General features: G+C 38.8%; 1 protein-coding gene across 1 annotated transcript; it reads right to left on the bottom strand.

Annotated features, from left to right (window-relative positions):
- Positions 1-232: 232 nt before the first annotated feature.
- On the bottom strand, positions 233-13,655 carry CGA (glycoprotein hormones, alpha polypeptide). The gene is made up of 4 exons (XM_010333814.3): positions 13,520-13,655; positions 2,859-2,965; positions 960-1,144; positions 233-553 (listed from the first exon to the last, which is right to left on the bottom strand). The coding sequence occupies exons 2-4, from the start codon at positions 2,956-2,958 to the stop codon at positions 476-478; spliced, it is 363 nt and encodes a 120-aa protein (XP_010332116.1). The 5' UTR covers positions 2,959-2,965; positions 13,520-13,655; the 3' UTR covers positions 233-475.
- Positions 13,656-15,505: the final 1,850 nt, after the last annotated feature.

Genomic DNA, 15,505 nt, shown 5'->3' with positions numbered 1-15,505 from the left:
GTTCTCATACTTTCTTCTCTTGTCCCAATAAATGTCCTCTAAGTAGCCCACCAGCTGAAAGGACTCACACGCTGCTGGAAGGTGTGGTAACAGCAAGGCTCTCCAATGTTAGATCACCAACACACGTGGCCCCAACTCACTCAATGGCCCACTCTCCTCCATTAATGCTGTCAAAAGCAATTGGCTTTACTTTTAAGAAGAATGATAATTCAGTGACTGAATGATGATTTAAAAGGCTTTATTTGCAGTGGAACGAGCTACATACTGTATTCATTCCAAATGAAAAGAACTAGACTACTGATTCCACTGTGGGATAAAGAGAAAGGCAATAAAGCTGCAGTACATCCTTGAAGCGTGTCAAAGCGGTATGGTAAGGAAAAGGAGGGTTTTAATCTCACAAAGCCATAAACACTGAACAACTTAATCATCCATTCCAGAAAATCAGCAGTCATCACGACAGCACTTGGCAAAACGTTTAAAATTTGTGATAATAGCAGGTGCTGCAGTGGCACTCCGTGTGGTTCTCCACTTTGACGTTCCCCATTACGGTGGCCTAAAGGGGAAGGAAAAAAAAACAGATATTATACATTATAGATTAGATGATAGAGAGACAAAATGGAAGAATATTAAATAAAATTGCAGTCTGCTGAAATAAATACATGCATACTACATTTGCACAGTCCCCATTTTAGGAGATATTCTTAGCACAAGTAAGCTTACTTTCTCCCAACCTGCTCCTTGTCCCTCTACCCCTATTCTCCTTATTCTGAGTGAATCCAGCCTGTACCCACAAGACAATTGGCTCTTTTAACTAGTGGGTAGAAATGTAGTCCCTGCCTGTACAAATGCTCAACAGAGTCTCGGTCATTAACCTTTGGCATTAAATCCCATGGGTGGGCTCTATGAATATTTCTCAGATTGGGCAGTTAGAAAGCTTCTGAGACCCTTGAGGTTCTTACCTTGGTGTATGCTTTAGCCACACAGCAAGAGGACTCTGAGGTGACGTTTTTCGGAACCAGCATTGTCTTCTGGGACCTAAATGGAGTGGGATATGCTCTAGAGAAGCAGCAGCCCGTGCACTGATATATTGGGGTACCCAGCTTGGAGAAGTATTTGTTTTCCTTTAGCTTGCATTCCGGGCACTCTATCAAGGAAAAAAAAAAAAGGCACAGTCAAATAATCCAAAGATTCAAAAAGAAACTATGAGGGTGGCACAGTTGCTCACACCTGTAATCCCAGCACTTTGGGAGGCCAAAGTGGGTGGATCACTTGAGCTCAGGAGTTCGAGAGCAGCCTGGGCAATATGGTGAAACCCCATCTCTACAAAGAAACAAAAATTAGTCAGTCCTGGTGACACACACCTATGGTCCCAGCTACTTGACGGGCTGGGGCAGAAGGATCGCTTGAAGCTGGAAGGTCAAGGCTGCAGTGAGCCAAGATCATGCCACTGCACTCCAGCCTGAATGACAAAGTGAGACCCTGACTCAAAAAAAAAAAAGAAAAGAAAGAAAGAAAGAAAAAATGTGGTGGCTCACGCCTGTAATCCTAGCACTTTGGAAGCCCAAAGCAGGTGGAACACGTGAGGGTCATGAGTTCAAGACCAGCCTGGCCAACATGGTGAAACCCTGTCCCTACTAAAAATACAAAAAAACTAGCTGGGTGTGGTGGTGTGCACCTGTAATCCCAGCCACTCTGGAGGCTGAGTCAGGAGAATCCCTTGAACCCAGGAGGCAGAGGTTGCAGTGAGCCGAGATCGCACCATTGCACTCCAGCCTGGGCAAAAGAGCAAGATTCTTCTCAAAAAAAAAGAAAAGAATAGAAAGAAAAGAGAAAACAAACAACAAAGAAAAAAAAACTATGAATGTTTTCTTATTATGGGATGGTGAATATTATTTTTCCATCAAAAATGAAAGGAAACTAAGTAAGTGCTTTTTGGTTGTATGTTAATCTTCATCGATAATATCTATTTAACATTTATATTAATTAGAGTCATGTTCATAGGAAATAAAATTTAAAAACAAACATTTTTACAGACATGCATAGAAAATCTCAGTTGTAGTCACTCTTTCTTCAAGCATGGATTCTCTATCCCAGTGCTAACCACATGCCTAAAGGAAACATAAACTTGACAGATGAAAACATCATGTTCAACTGAAAAGAGAATGATGCCCAGAGGAAAAATATTTGCCCCTTTAGAATCTGCTATTGTTTTTCCCACAGTAACTCAAATTATTGACAGAGAGAAATATGTCAAAATTAAGAAAGCTTGGTGAGTGTAGGGAACCTGATATTAGATCAGGCATCTCCACTTGGGACCTGGATTAAAATATTAGCTCTTATCTAGAGAAAAACCATAACCAATAGTAGCTCACAATTTCAAAGCAGAAGGAATTATATCAGCTGCTATATGAGATTTTTCAGGCAGTACAGCAAAACAAATTTACTGTATAAAATGGTTTTGTTTTTCTTCACTTGTTAACTGACGTGAAAATTCATCTACAAAGGCAATGTTAAAATCTCAAATCTTCTGGGAGAAATGTGAAAAAAAAAAACTAAGCTAACTGAATAAGGAGCATTTTCTTCTTGTAAGACTCAAATAAAGAATAGTAAGGAATCTATTTCAGATGAAAATGTACAGGCTGCTGTATAAATGGTTGTGTAAGATATCATTTTCACTGCACATTTTCTGAACTTAATTTAATTTTATGTTCACAGTCTACAAGTGCTTAGATATGAATCCAGCAGCAAAGATTTATTACTTTTGAAAAGGAGGTAGAAATGTAATTAATGGAGTTATTGATGTGCATCTAGAAATGTGTGTTGTGTTTATTACTTCAAACTCAAGCCTGGTCACATACCCTCCGTTGTAAACTCGCCCTCAGGAAGGGAATGGAGAATATGCAGAAACACCGACAAGGTGACCAGAATGATAGCTGCGTATTTTCTGTAGGAATCCATGGCTCTCCTGCAGACAGATGTGGGGAAAAGAAAGAGTTAATCTAAAATCTGTTTACCAGCCACACCAACAACCAGTAGTTTCAACATTACTAATAATAATAGTTATCAGTGTCTTGACCTCTCTGCTTTTAGCTCCCAACATATACTAAAACCATGTAAAAATTTTTTTAAAGCTCTCCTTAGGAAAGAAGTAGATAACTGAATCTTCTCATTTCTCACATTAACTTTTAGAAATGGGTTTAATAATAATTACAATAAATTCTCTTTTTAAATATGTCATCCTGTTAAGAAGCCTCAATACTCTTATTTGTAAAACACGGAACTCAGGTAATACCTAAGAAAATATATATAAGCTTATATATGAAATATAAAATATACAATTATTTGATGGAGGATAAACACGAAGTATTCAACATTATCAGCCATTAAGGAAATGCAAATTAAAACTACAATGACATATTATGCCTCTATCAGAATGGCTAAAATAAAAAATAACACCAAACACTGGCATGGATGCAGAGAACCAAGATAACTTGGCATTGTTGGTGGGAATATAAAATGGTACAGCCACTCTGGGAAATAGTTTGGCAGTTTCTGATGAAACTAAACATGTACTTACCATATGCCCCAACAGTTGCACTTTTGGGCATTTACTTCAGAGAAATGAAGACTATGTTCACACAAAACTTATATATGAATATTCATAGAGACTTTATTTAGAGTAGCCAAAAAACTGGAAACAATTCAAATGCCCTTTAGCAGGTGAATGTTTATACAAATGATGATATGTCCATACTGTGGAATACTGCCCAGCAACAACAAAAAAAAATGAACATACTATTGATACACACAGCAACTCGAATGGATCTCAAGAAAATTATGCTGACTGAAGGCTGAATACTATAGGATTCCATTTATGTAACACTGTGAAAATAACAAAATTATAGAGATAGAGAATAGATTAATGGTTTCAAAGAGTTAGCATTGGGAAAGAAGTGTGTGAGGGTGAGTGTGGCTCTAAAGGGACAGCACAGGGAGCTGTGGTGATGGGACAGCTGCATGTTGACAGGGATGTTAGTCACACGAATCTACACATGACATAAAATTGCATAACAGAGCACTAGTATTATGTGTGTACGTGTGTGTATGTGTCTTAAGTCTGAATAAGCTCTATAGGTTGCAGCAATGTCAGTTCTCTGGTATTCACACTGTACTATAGTATCAATGGGGGAACAAGCTGAAGGGTATATAGGACTTCTCTGTACATTTTTTGAGACTTCCTCTGAATATACAATTATGCCAAATAAAAAGTTTTTTAAAAAAAATAATTCAGAGGCCATACGTGGTGGCTCATGCCTGTAATCTCAGCACTTTGGGAGGCCAAGGTGGGCGGATCACGAGGTCAGGAGATCGAGACAAGCCTGGCCAACACAGTGAAACCCCGTCTCTACTAAAAATACAGAATATTAGCCAGGCATGGTGTCACACACCTGTAGTCTCAACTACTCCAGAGGCTGAGGCAGAAGAATAGCTTAAACCCAGGAGGCGGAGGTTGCAGTGAGCCGAGATCATGCCACTGCACTCCAGCCTGGGTGACAGAGTGAGATTCCATTTCAAAAATAATAATAATAATAATAATAATTCAGAATGAGGTTTAAAGGTATAGGTGAGTCAAAACTTGTGGTTATTTTTCATGCCGATTGACATAATAGGACCGAGTTTCTGCTAGATGTTTATATTAACCCATAACACTTCTTAGGAATAATTTGTCAGAGAGGAGAACTAAGTTCATAATACTTGTCAAGTATATCTATTCTGAAAATTTGAAATCTGAAATGGCCCACAGTCCGAAACATTTTGAGCACCAACATGACAACACAAGTGGAAAGTTCCACACATAAGTATTTAACACATACTTTGTTTATGCAGAAAATATTTAAAATATTGTATAAAATCACCTTCAGACTATGTGTACATGGAACAAATAAATTTTATGTTTAGACATTGGTCCTATCCCCAATATATGTACATGCAAATATTCCAAAATCCAAAAAAATTCATAATCTAAAACATCTTTCGTCCACAGCATTTCAGATAAAGGATACTCAACTTGTATAGAAATTCAGATTGTGTAAGTAGGAAAGCTAAAACAAATGTATGCCATTATTTCTAACTGATATATGTATCAGTACATAAGTAATTTTGAGTTCCATTTATCTTCATACATAATTAACAATGAATAAATATTGTTCTAAGTCAGTGGTTCTCCAAGTGTGATCTGGGAACCCCAAACACCTTCAGTGGATCTGTGAGGTTAAAATGATTTTCATAATAATATTAAAATGTTGTTTGCCTCTGTTTCCTCTTCTTCCTCTTGAGTATTCAGAAAAATTTTCTAGAGGATACATGACATGTAATTTTACAACAGATTGAATGAAGAAGCACCTGAGAATTTGGTTGTGTTCTGTTAGACCAGACAATGAAGAGTTTTGCAAAAAGGTAAAACAATGGCACTCTTATCACTAACATTTTTTTCTTGAAAATTGTTATTTAAAAAAATTAATGTATGTTAATCTGTGTTAACATATGATGGATTTTTCTAAGTGAATAAATATTTGAAAACTTTAACATAATCACTTAGCCATTAAATATCGATGGATATAACCTCATGAATAGAAGTTCTTTGGAGTCTCCAATAACTTTTAAGAGTGTAAACAGGTTCTGAGAACAAAAAGTTTGAGAACCACTCTGCTAAGTAATACACAAAGCTATAAGAAAATTTTCAGAATTAAAACTAGTTTACTTTTTAAACTAGTATCATTTTTGTGCTTTAATATTGCAGCTCATATATTACGAAAATTCAGCCATTATGCAGTGAACAACTATATCAGAATTAATTCAGAGAGAAACATTTATAATAAGATTGCAGAATGTGAAAGCATGAAGTCAATGTGCATTTTAAGAATTGGCTTTATAATAAAGTGAAAAGAAGATTGAAAAAGTGAAACAAAAATCACTATTGCTATAGCAGAACCTGTTATCTTGCTTTGCCTTTATTTTGAAAAGAGATGACATTAACCAAGTAAAAACAGAATAAACTTCAAATTCTAGGTGATTTTGAAAGCATTTTAATAAATCTTTTTATCATCCTGATCACCCTCAGCTTTTTCTGTTTTAAAATTCAAAAGAAAATATTAAGAATCAGGGAGGGGGAATTACATTCCGCTGGGATTTATACTTTTTTGCAAAAATATGCTCAATGTAAAGTCAGATTTACTTTCAGCCTCTTTTGGTATTCCACATGAGTATTTTCCAAAAATTCATAGGCCCTGTGCATGTAACCTCAGACTAATCTACAATATGCATCAACATACCGTTATATCCCATCACTCACCATATCAAGATAATGTGAGTCCAAGAAAATATGTGTTTTCTCAACTTGGCCTTCTTTCTTTCCCTTTGCAGTTCATCTACTTCAGAGTCTTTTAAGGAGCTGCTCAACTGCCAGATTCACTGTAAAGTTTTCACCCAACTCCAAAGACAAAATAAATATATTTCTCCACTGCACTCGCTTGTCACTTGGCTTATAATTCTTAGATGATGCCCCACAGTCTAGCCAGTTATGTGCATGTCTATCTCTTCATCCACAAAGAAAGCTTCTTTCTTTTTATTTACACTAGAAATGGAGTCTTGGGAGGCAGAAGCTGCAGTGAGGTGAGAATGTGCCACTGCACTCTAGCCTGGGCAACAGAGAGACTCCATTAGGAAGGAAGGAAGGAAGAGAGGGAGGGAGGGAGGGAGGAAGGGAGGGAAAAAAAGAGAAAAAGAAGAAATGGATATCTCACTATGTTGTGTAGGCCGATCTGGAGCTCTTGAGCTCAAGCAATCCTCCCACTTCAGCCTCCCAAATTGCTGAAATTACAGGTGTGAGCCACTGTGCCATCATAAGAAAGCTTCTTCAAGATAGAAACTATGCACCTTTAATCTACCATTACCCTAGCACAAGACCTCGCACAAAGTAAATGATCAATAAAGTTAAAATTATAATAATATCAATCAAAAACTGCTAACATAGAGTTGTCATTCACACTAAGAAGGAAAATAACCCTTGAATGACAACTTAGAGTAAATGTTCAGTAGAATCAAATATTTTCATATAATTTTATTAGAGAGCATATGTTCTCACTTAGCTATGAAATTGTAGCTGACTAATATGTGAATCTATAAATGTTGCATATGTCACACGGAGCAACCATTTTATACTAAGACATAAAAGTCATAAAAATTCACAAGAAACCATTAATAAAAAACATATAATAACTCCAGGGTTTAAATTGGGGCCTCTTAGTTCATATTAAAAAATATATATGCCCAAATTTAGATTCCTGAAATAATGTGACTCTGTGAGGAAAAGGTAGTGAAGGAGTGAAGGACGTGCTGTTCCAAAATATGCCAGATTGGTATATTGATTATTTTGAGTTGAAAACATTGGTGAAATTTTAGTTGCGGAAAGAGTGAGCTGAACTTGTTGCTCTCTGCATGCAGCGAGCAATGATGATTTCTCTGGGAGGGGCACCTTTTCCATGCCAGGGTGAGAAAATGGAGGCTACGACGGTTCAGAATAACCATACTTAATAAAGTGACCCTTAACTTCCACCTGTTTTACACCTCCTCCTCCTCACATATCTCTTAGCAAATCCTCTAGTAACTCACTGCCCCTAGCCAGAATTTTTTTTTTTTTTTTTTTTTTTTTTTTTTTTTTGAGATGGAGTCTCACTCAGTCACCCAGGCTGGAGTGCAGTGACACAATCTGGACTCACTGCAACCTCCGCCTCCTGGGTTCAAGTGATTCTTCTGCCTCAGCCTCCAGAGTAGCTGGGATTACAGGTGCCTGCCACCACGCCTGGCTAATCTTTGTATTTTTAGTAGAGATAAGGTTTCACCATGTTGCCCAGGCTGGTCTCAAACTCCTGACTTCAAGCAATCCATCCTCCTCAGCCTCCCAAAGTGCTGGGATAACAGGCATGAGCCACGATGCCCTGCCACCAGATATTCTTTGTCCTGTCATTTCTTCTCCAATTTATCACTTGTCTAAAAAGTATAAAAGCATCTTGCTTTGGCCACTTCTTCAGACTTCACTCTCTTGTAAAGATCCCAACGTATATGTAAAACTAATAAAATTTCCATATTTCTCTCTTATTAATATGAAAGAGAATTTGACTCCCAGATCCAGGTGAAGAGCCTACTAAGAGCTAAAAGAGGGTTGGAGGTGATGTCTGGTTCCCCTACAATAGTGTTTGTTTTGGTTTTGGTTGTTGTTGTTGCTGTTGTTTGAGGGGTTTTGGGGGTTTGGTTTGGTTTGGTTTTTTCTTTGAGACAGGGTCTCTCTCTGCCTTCCCAGCTGGAAGACAGTGGTGCAGTCATGGCTCATTGCAGCCTTGACCTCCCAGCATTAAGTGATCTTCCCACCTCAGCCTCCCAAGTAGCTGGAACTACAGGCATGCATTGCCACACACTGCTCATTTTTTGTATTTTTTTATAGGGACAGGTTTCATCATGTTGCCCAGGCTGGCCTCAAACTCCTCGGCTTAAGCGATATGCCTGCCTCAGCCTCTCAAACTGCTAGTATTATAGGTGTGAGCTACCTTACCTGGCCTAATAGCATTCTTAAAAGTGTAAGAGAATATTATTATCATAGCTTACCATTATTATTTAACATATGTTTGCACAATATTATTCATTGTGATTAAATATAATTAATATATATTATATTTCTATCATAGAATTAAATGATTTATGAAATAGGCAAACACTCTACCGGTATGCCATACAAGCCATATACACATATTAAATACATACATATGCCAACACATATCTTGACACACCAAGTATCACACACATACACATACATACACATCCCCATGCATATATTAATAATTGTTCCAAGAAGGTCACAAGTGCTTGAAACAATGTGACATCTAGGCCCTTTGCTTGCAAACACATTGCCATTGCTCCCTACTGCCAGAGAGTGGTGAGGTTTGTGGTTTTTCTAAAGGTGGTGATAGCTGGAGTGACTAATCTACAGTCTCTACACCAGGAAGCCCTAATGACTCATAACACATTCTTGAGATGACTAGGCTAGGATTAGAGGCATAATCGTGTGTTAATCAAAAAGATTAAATCTAACTGACTTCTAGAGGGTGAACCCAAGTCTTCACCTCTTCAGCCCCATCTCATCCCATGTCCACATCAAACAGTGGTATGTCTATCTTTGTACCCCATTTCATCTAAGCAGGTCCTATGACGGCTTCGACCAGGAATATAGCCATAGTGACACTGGGCAAGTGATGGGTATATCCCTTAACTGACCTGGCAGTTCCTGCTTCCCATCTCTTAGAAACCAGCTGCCATGTAAGAAATGCTCCCACACTGAGACCACCATGGGATGGGAAGGCCAAGCCACGTGAAGATACTCTGGAGGGTAAAAGTGTCACATGGAGAAAGGGAAAGAGGCCGAGAAGTAACGAGGCACTAGACTGAAGAAGCCATCCTGGATGACTAGCCCAGCTGAGCTTTTAGATTACTCCAGCCACAGCTACCATCTGACTGCACTGCATGAGAAACTCAAGTTAAGAACAGCCTACTTGAGCTCAGTCTCCAGTGGAACTTTGAAAGATAGTAATTTGTTACTTTACTCACTAAGTTTTCGAGTAACTTGATGGATAACAATAAACAACAATAAATAACCACATTCTCTTATAACAAACATTTCTCCAAAGTTTTCAAGTAACTTGATGGATAACAACAAATAACAATAAACAACCGCATTCTCTTATAACAAACATTTCTCCAAAGTCTGAGAGATAGAACCACAATCTTGCCTCCACTTTCTCTTCTGTGCCTATGGCAGTTTGGGTGTGGAGGCTCTTTATACAAAACATATTAAGTTAACCTATCACAGAAAATGTAACAAAGCATGAAAAAAATTGAGTTAGCATTCAACGCACTATCTGTAATACTGAATATGGTAACAATAATGTCTTATATTTTTTAAAAATAACACCTACCACTAACTGAGCACTCATGTGTGCTAGACATTCTTTTGGGCACCTTGCACTCATAAGTATATTCAATCGTCATGACAATCCTGTGTTGTATCATTCTCATTTTTGTAAAGAAATTGTAGAGGTTGGCCGGGCGCGGTGGCTCAAGCCTGTAATCCCAGCACTTTGGGTGGCCGAGGCGGGTGGATCACGAGGTTGAGAGATCGAGACCATCCTGGTCAACATGGTGAAACTCCGTCTCTACTAAAAACACAAAAAATTAGCTGGGCATGGTGGCACGTGCCTGTAATCCCAGCTACTCAGGAGGCTGAGGCAGGAGAATTGCTTGAACCCAGGAGGCGGAGGTTGCGGTGAGCCGAGATCGCGCCATTGCACTCCAGCCTGGGTAACAAGAGCGAAACTCGGTCTCAAAAAAAAAAAAAAAAAAGAAATTCTAGAGGTGAAGTAATCTATACAAGGTCACATAATTAGTTACTGGCAGAGCCAAGATTTTAAAATGTGTCTTTACAATTCCAAACTCCAAACTCTGAACCACACTTCATTGTACAGTCTTTAAATCTTTACATTTTACAATGAGCTTTTTAAATGGTGTTTTCAGATGACATATCCCTAAATAAGATGCTGACATCTTTTTTAAGAACAACTTTATTATCTGCCAGTTTAATATAACTTACTGGTGTATTTTTTATTTTACGTATTTATTTGACTTCGCCTTCTTCAGAACAGTTTTTAAAGAGCCATTTCTGCCACACCATTCGCTCAGGCCAGTAATCCCAGCTCTTTGGGAGGCCAAGACAGGCGGATTGCTTGAGCCCAGGAGTTCAAGACAAGACTGGGCAATGTTGTAAAACCCCGTATCTATTAAAACACAAAAATTAGCTGGGCATGGTAGCATAGGCCTGTAGTCCCAGCTATTCAGGAGGCTGAGGTGGGAAGATCGCTGGGGCCCAGGAAGATGAGGCTGCAGTGAGCCAAGATCGAGCCACTGCACTCCAGACAGTTTCTCACTGTCTCAAAAGAGAGAGAGAGAGAGAGAGAGAGAGAGAGAGAGAGAGAGAGAAGGAGGGAAGGAAGGAAGGAAGGAAGGAAGTAGAAAAGGAAAAGAAAGAAAGAAAGAAATCTCAGATATTTTATAACTGATCAGGTTATGAGGACTAAGGACTATGAGGATGTTTGTAGTGGGGAACAGCAGGGGAACAGGGAAAGGGGAAAAAGGCTTTCTTCCTTTTTTTTTTTTTTTTTTTTTTCTGATACATGGTCTCTCTCTGTCGCTCAGACTGGAATGCAGTGCCAAGGTCTCGGCTCACTACAGTCTCAACTTCCCGAGCTCAGGTGATCCTTCCATCTTAGGTTCCAGGCAACCGGTACTACAGGAGTGTGCCGGCAAGCCCGGCTAATTTGGGGATTTTTATTTATTGTTTGTTTGTTTGTTTGTTTTGTTCTGTTTGGAGAGACAGGGTTTCTCCATGTTCCCCAGGCTGGTCATCTCCTGGGCTCAGGCAATATCCCTGCCTCCACCTCCCAAAGTGCTAGAATTACAGGTGTGAGCCACTGTGCCTGGCCAGCATTGGCTTTCACATATGTTCACTTGCTTTATTTTCTTTACACCTGTGTCATAGATTAGAAAACTACACGTTAGAGAATTTAAAAGATTTGCCAAAGTTGCTCAGAAAGTGATCTGATCCAAAATAGCGTCCTTCTGTTTGTACTACCCCTATAGCCTAGAAGTTTACTGTTAATTCATGTCCTCCTCTCGTACTTGTAGTCACACATGAATCCTGCTGTTACTTGTCTAATTTGATTTCTAACATTGTCATTGATCCTGCCCCTAGTTCAGCCTAAGTGCCCAGTCTTAAGCCCCAGAATATTAAGGATGCCGGATCATTTCTACAATGTTATCTCCAAGCCTGATGAACCAAGAAATTGCTAGATTACTTTGTACAACATTACAATGGCACTGCTGTAACATTATATGCCAAATCCAGAATTTGCAAGGATCAGAAGTTGATTGCAAACTACTCTAGGATTCACAATCTGTAAAAATGGAAGTTTGGTGCTATGGACCGTGCTGCTCTCAATGGAAATATAAGTTCACTACTGTAAATTTTATCTTTGTGAAAGCAGATTACTTTGATCTGCTTTTAAGCAAGATGTACATTACCTTCTAAGTTAGCCATTTCTGTTACCCAGCTATTACTTTGAGTTTTCATGTAACTTTGGGTCTCACGTTAAAAAGATATGTACACTGAAACTGAAAATCTGCTCTGGAACATAATTAATTGGTTTTCTAACATTTTTCTCACATGCTACCCTTTTCAGCAGGAAATGGTAAGAAATATGAGTCACTTAAAATGTCAATGACTCTTTCTGCAAAAAATAATAACAAACTTAAGAAAACCAAAGTTGAAATTAAACTGAAAACACTCAAACCTTCATAAATGGTGGCTGCTCTTATCTTTTTTAAATAATTCAAAACTATAGCAAAATATTACGTTCAATTTTGTTGACCAATATTGTGAATAATTGAATTGATGTTAAGTCAAGCAATTATTTAAAATATACCTTCGGAAGCCTTAGAATATTCCTTTTCTAAAGTAAAATTTCTGACTTTTGACTGGGAAAAAGATTAAAGAGCTTAGGAAACAAAATTCCCATGGGGGTGAAAGGGAGCTTCTGCATTCCTAAGGGACCCATGTCATGTCAGCCCGTAACTCTTCACATGTGCCCACATCCTGTTCTTCAGTGCTAATAAGGAGGGACAGAAAAGCTCTTTCATTTTTTAGTCTCTGTTTCCCAATCAGCCACCATTTCAGTTAGCGCTAATGCAAAGATAACCAAGGTTAGCTGCAAAAAAGTTTCCAGAAACTCATCACATCTACACAATTATACTAGGGCAAGTGACTTACTACTGCAAACTAATGAATAATAGTGGAGAAACACTACCAACTCTGATTTTTGTAGCATCTTATTTAAAAAAATGAAAACATTGATATTCAAAGATTCCATGCTCCTATTCAAGTGTGCATGAGAACATCTATTCAAAAGATAATCAGAAGCTATGGTCATTCAGCTGAACAAGTGAGCTGCTTTATCGTGGGCCAGTTTAAAGATATAGTTATACATCACTTAAAAATGGATAATAAAACAATATCAAAACATCTACTTGCCCTCCGTCTGACTCCTAGAAGCCGCTCAAAAGAATGCCTGTCCAATGACATCCAATAATTCTTGAGGAAAATTTTTAGATGCTGACAGGCACTCAAGCATCTCAGCAGGAGACATTGGGTTTCTGGCTTCTAGATAACATCTTAACCTATGATCACAGCCACAGTTTTACAGACTTCCTCCCAATTCACTTGTGAATGCTGGAAAGAGAATGAGTAAAAGCCTATCTCTCTTCTCACTAAGATGTATGCGGAGATTCTGAAATCTTCTTTATTTTCTCAAATATTTTACTCCTCAATTAAAATCCCCCAAAATTATTTCATTCATGTTACCTTTTTCTGGGCTTTTTGCAGGATTTTTTCAGGGCAGTTGACTGTGGATCTGAAGAGGGATTTTAGCTTCGTCTTGTGATTTCTCAGTAACTGCAGTTAATAAAGTCCTCACCTGTTTTTTATATCAGCAGAGTAATAAGCTTACATCTTTCCACCTGCATCTAAGCCCTGGGATCAACAGTAAATTCCATCCAATGATTGAATGGCACTTGGTGTAATTACCATGACATCAATTTGATCTTATCTTGTGTCAATGTTTAGATCATTTTTGTTTTGAGCCATTTTCAGGCAATGGTAACCACAAGGTCAGCCTATGAAAAGAGAGTACACTGTCACTTTGTACGTAGTTTTATTGAGCCTTACACATAACATCCTGAAAGTTGACACTTTCCTATAAACAAGAGACATTTAATTAGCTAAGTACCTGATATTTACCTAAACAAGAGCTGTAGATTTCAGAAAATAGATATAGAGCATTTCCAGGTTTATACCACTCACTATTCCACTAGGAAACAAAAATAAAACACATGCCTATTTAGACTTTTCTAAAATTAACGTGCATCTGAATAAGAAAGGAATGAGGCAATTCTAAGAAGGACTGAATGGTTCTCAATATATGTGCCTGTTTTTTTGTTGTTGTTGTTTATCATTTCACTTTTGTAAAGCTCAGTTTCTGCCTGATCAGAAAATACGCATGTTATGGCTTGTCAGATGTGGGGACACTTAGCTCCAAGGTTTCCAACCCAGTGTCACCCTAAAACATGCACAGCTCTTCAGACTACTGTGACTTCTTTTTTGCAGAGATTATGGAGGGAATGTGTACTCTTTCTGGGTCCACAAGGGGGCATAGTTTTAAGGGCAAGGACTTCCTAGAGCCATACCCTCCTCCCATCTCTCTCCATCCAGGAGATTTAACTGTGTATGTTTGAATTTCACGGGCGAGGGAAGAAACTAAGAGTCAATCACTCCAGTGGAAGTTCTAAGGAACTCTTTTCATTGGCCAGGGGACTTAGAGAAGGTGGGGGTTCCTCTCAGGTTAAAAGTCCCCTTCTTCCACACCCCTTCGGACTCCCTTCCACCAACATGCCCTTCATGAAGGCCATCTTTCCCTGTCCTGGATTTCCCCTCTGGTGTTCCCTTTTGCACTTTCTCCCTGTCTTCCCCTCTGAAACTCCATCTCTGTCTCTATTCCCTTCCACTCAGTGTGGAAGCTGCTTTTCTCTCCTGGATTCCATTTTTCTGGGTTCTCTCACTCGGTGTGAGAGTTAGCTGTTTCTTTCTCTCTCCTTCTGTTTCTCTCTCTTTAAATAAAATCACCTTCTACAAACACTTTTGAGTCTGGCATATACTGCGCACTGCACCAGTGGTCCCCCCTCTCATTATTGAGAAGGCAGGAGACCAAGAACCTGGAGAAACGTCCTCTCATGGTAGCTGAGGGCACCCTGAACCCCAGCATTACATTATGACCCTTCAAAAATTCCCATCTTTACTCTTCTCAGTACACAAAGGAATTAGCTTAGATACAAACGACCAAGGACCTCTTCAGTGAAGAGTTTAGAAGAACCATGTGATGCAAAAAGCAATTCTTGTTTAACGTAAACAAACTTCACAACAAAAGCAAAGTTGTTCTGATTTATTTTCTGTGATAAACAAATTTGTTTAGGTTCTTACACCTTTTCAGATTTCCGTTATTTCCTTCCAGTATGCACCCCAACCATTTGCCTTTTCCTAGGGATGCTTTTTTTTGGGGGGGGATGGGGAGACGGAGTCTCGCTCTGTCACCCAGGCTGGAGTGCAGTGGCACAATCTTCCCTGCAGTCTATATCTACAGGGTTCAAGCACTTCTCCTGCCTCAGCCTCTGAGTAGCTAGGACTACCGGTGTGCGCGACCAGGCCTGACTAATACTTGTATTTTTAGTAGAGACAGAGGAGTCACCATGTTGGCCAGGCTGGTTTAACTCCTGACCTCAAGTGATCCAACCGCCT

This window comes from Saimiri boliviensis, chromosome 4 (assembly GCF_048565385.1).
Source record: "Saimiri boliviensis isolate mSaiBol1 chromosome 4, mSaiBol1.pri, whole genome shotgun sequence".
NCBI lineage: Eukaryota > Metazoa > Chordata > Mammalia > Primates > Cebidae > Saimiri > Saimiri boliviensis.
The sequence above is the reverse complement of the archived record's forward strand: the minus strand, read 5'-3'. Positions and strand labels throughout refer to the sequence as shown.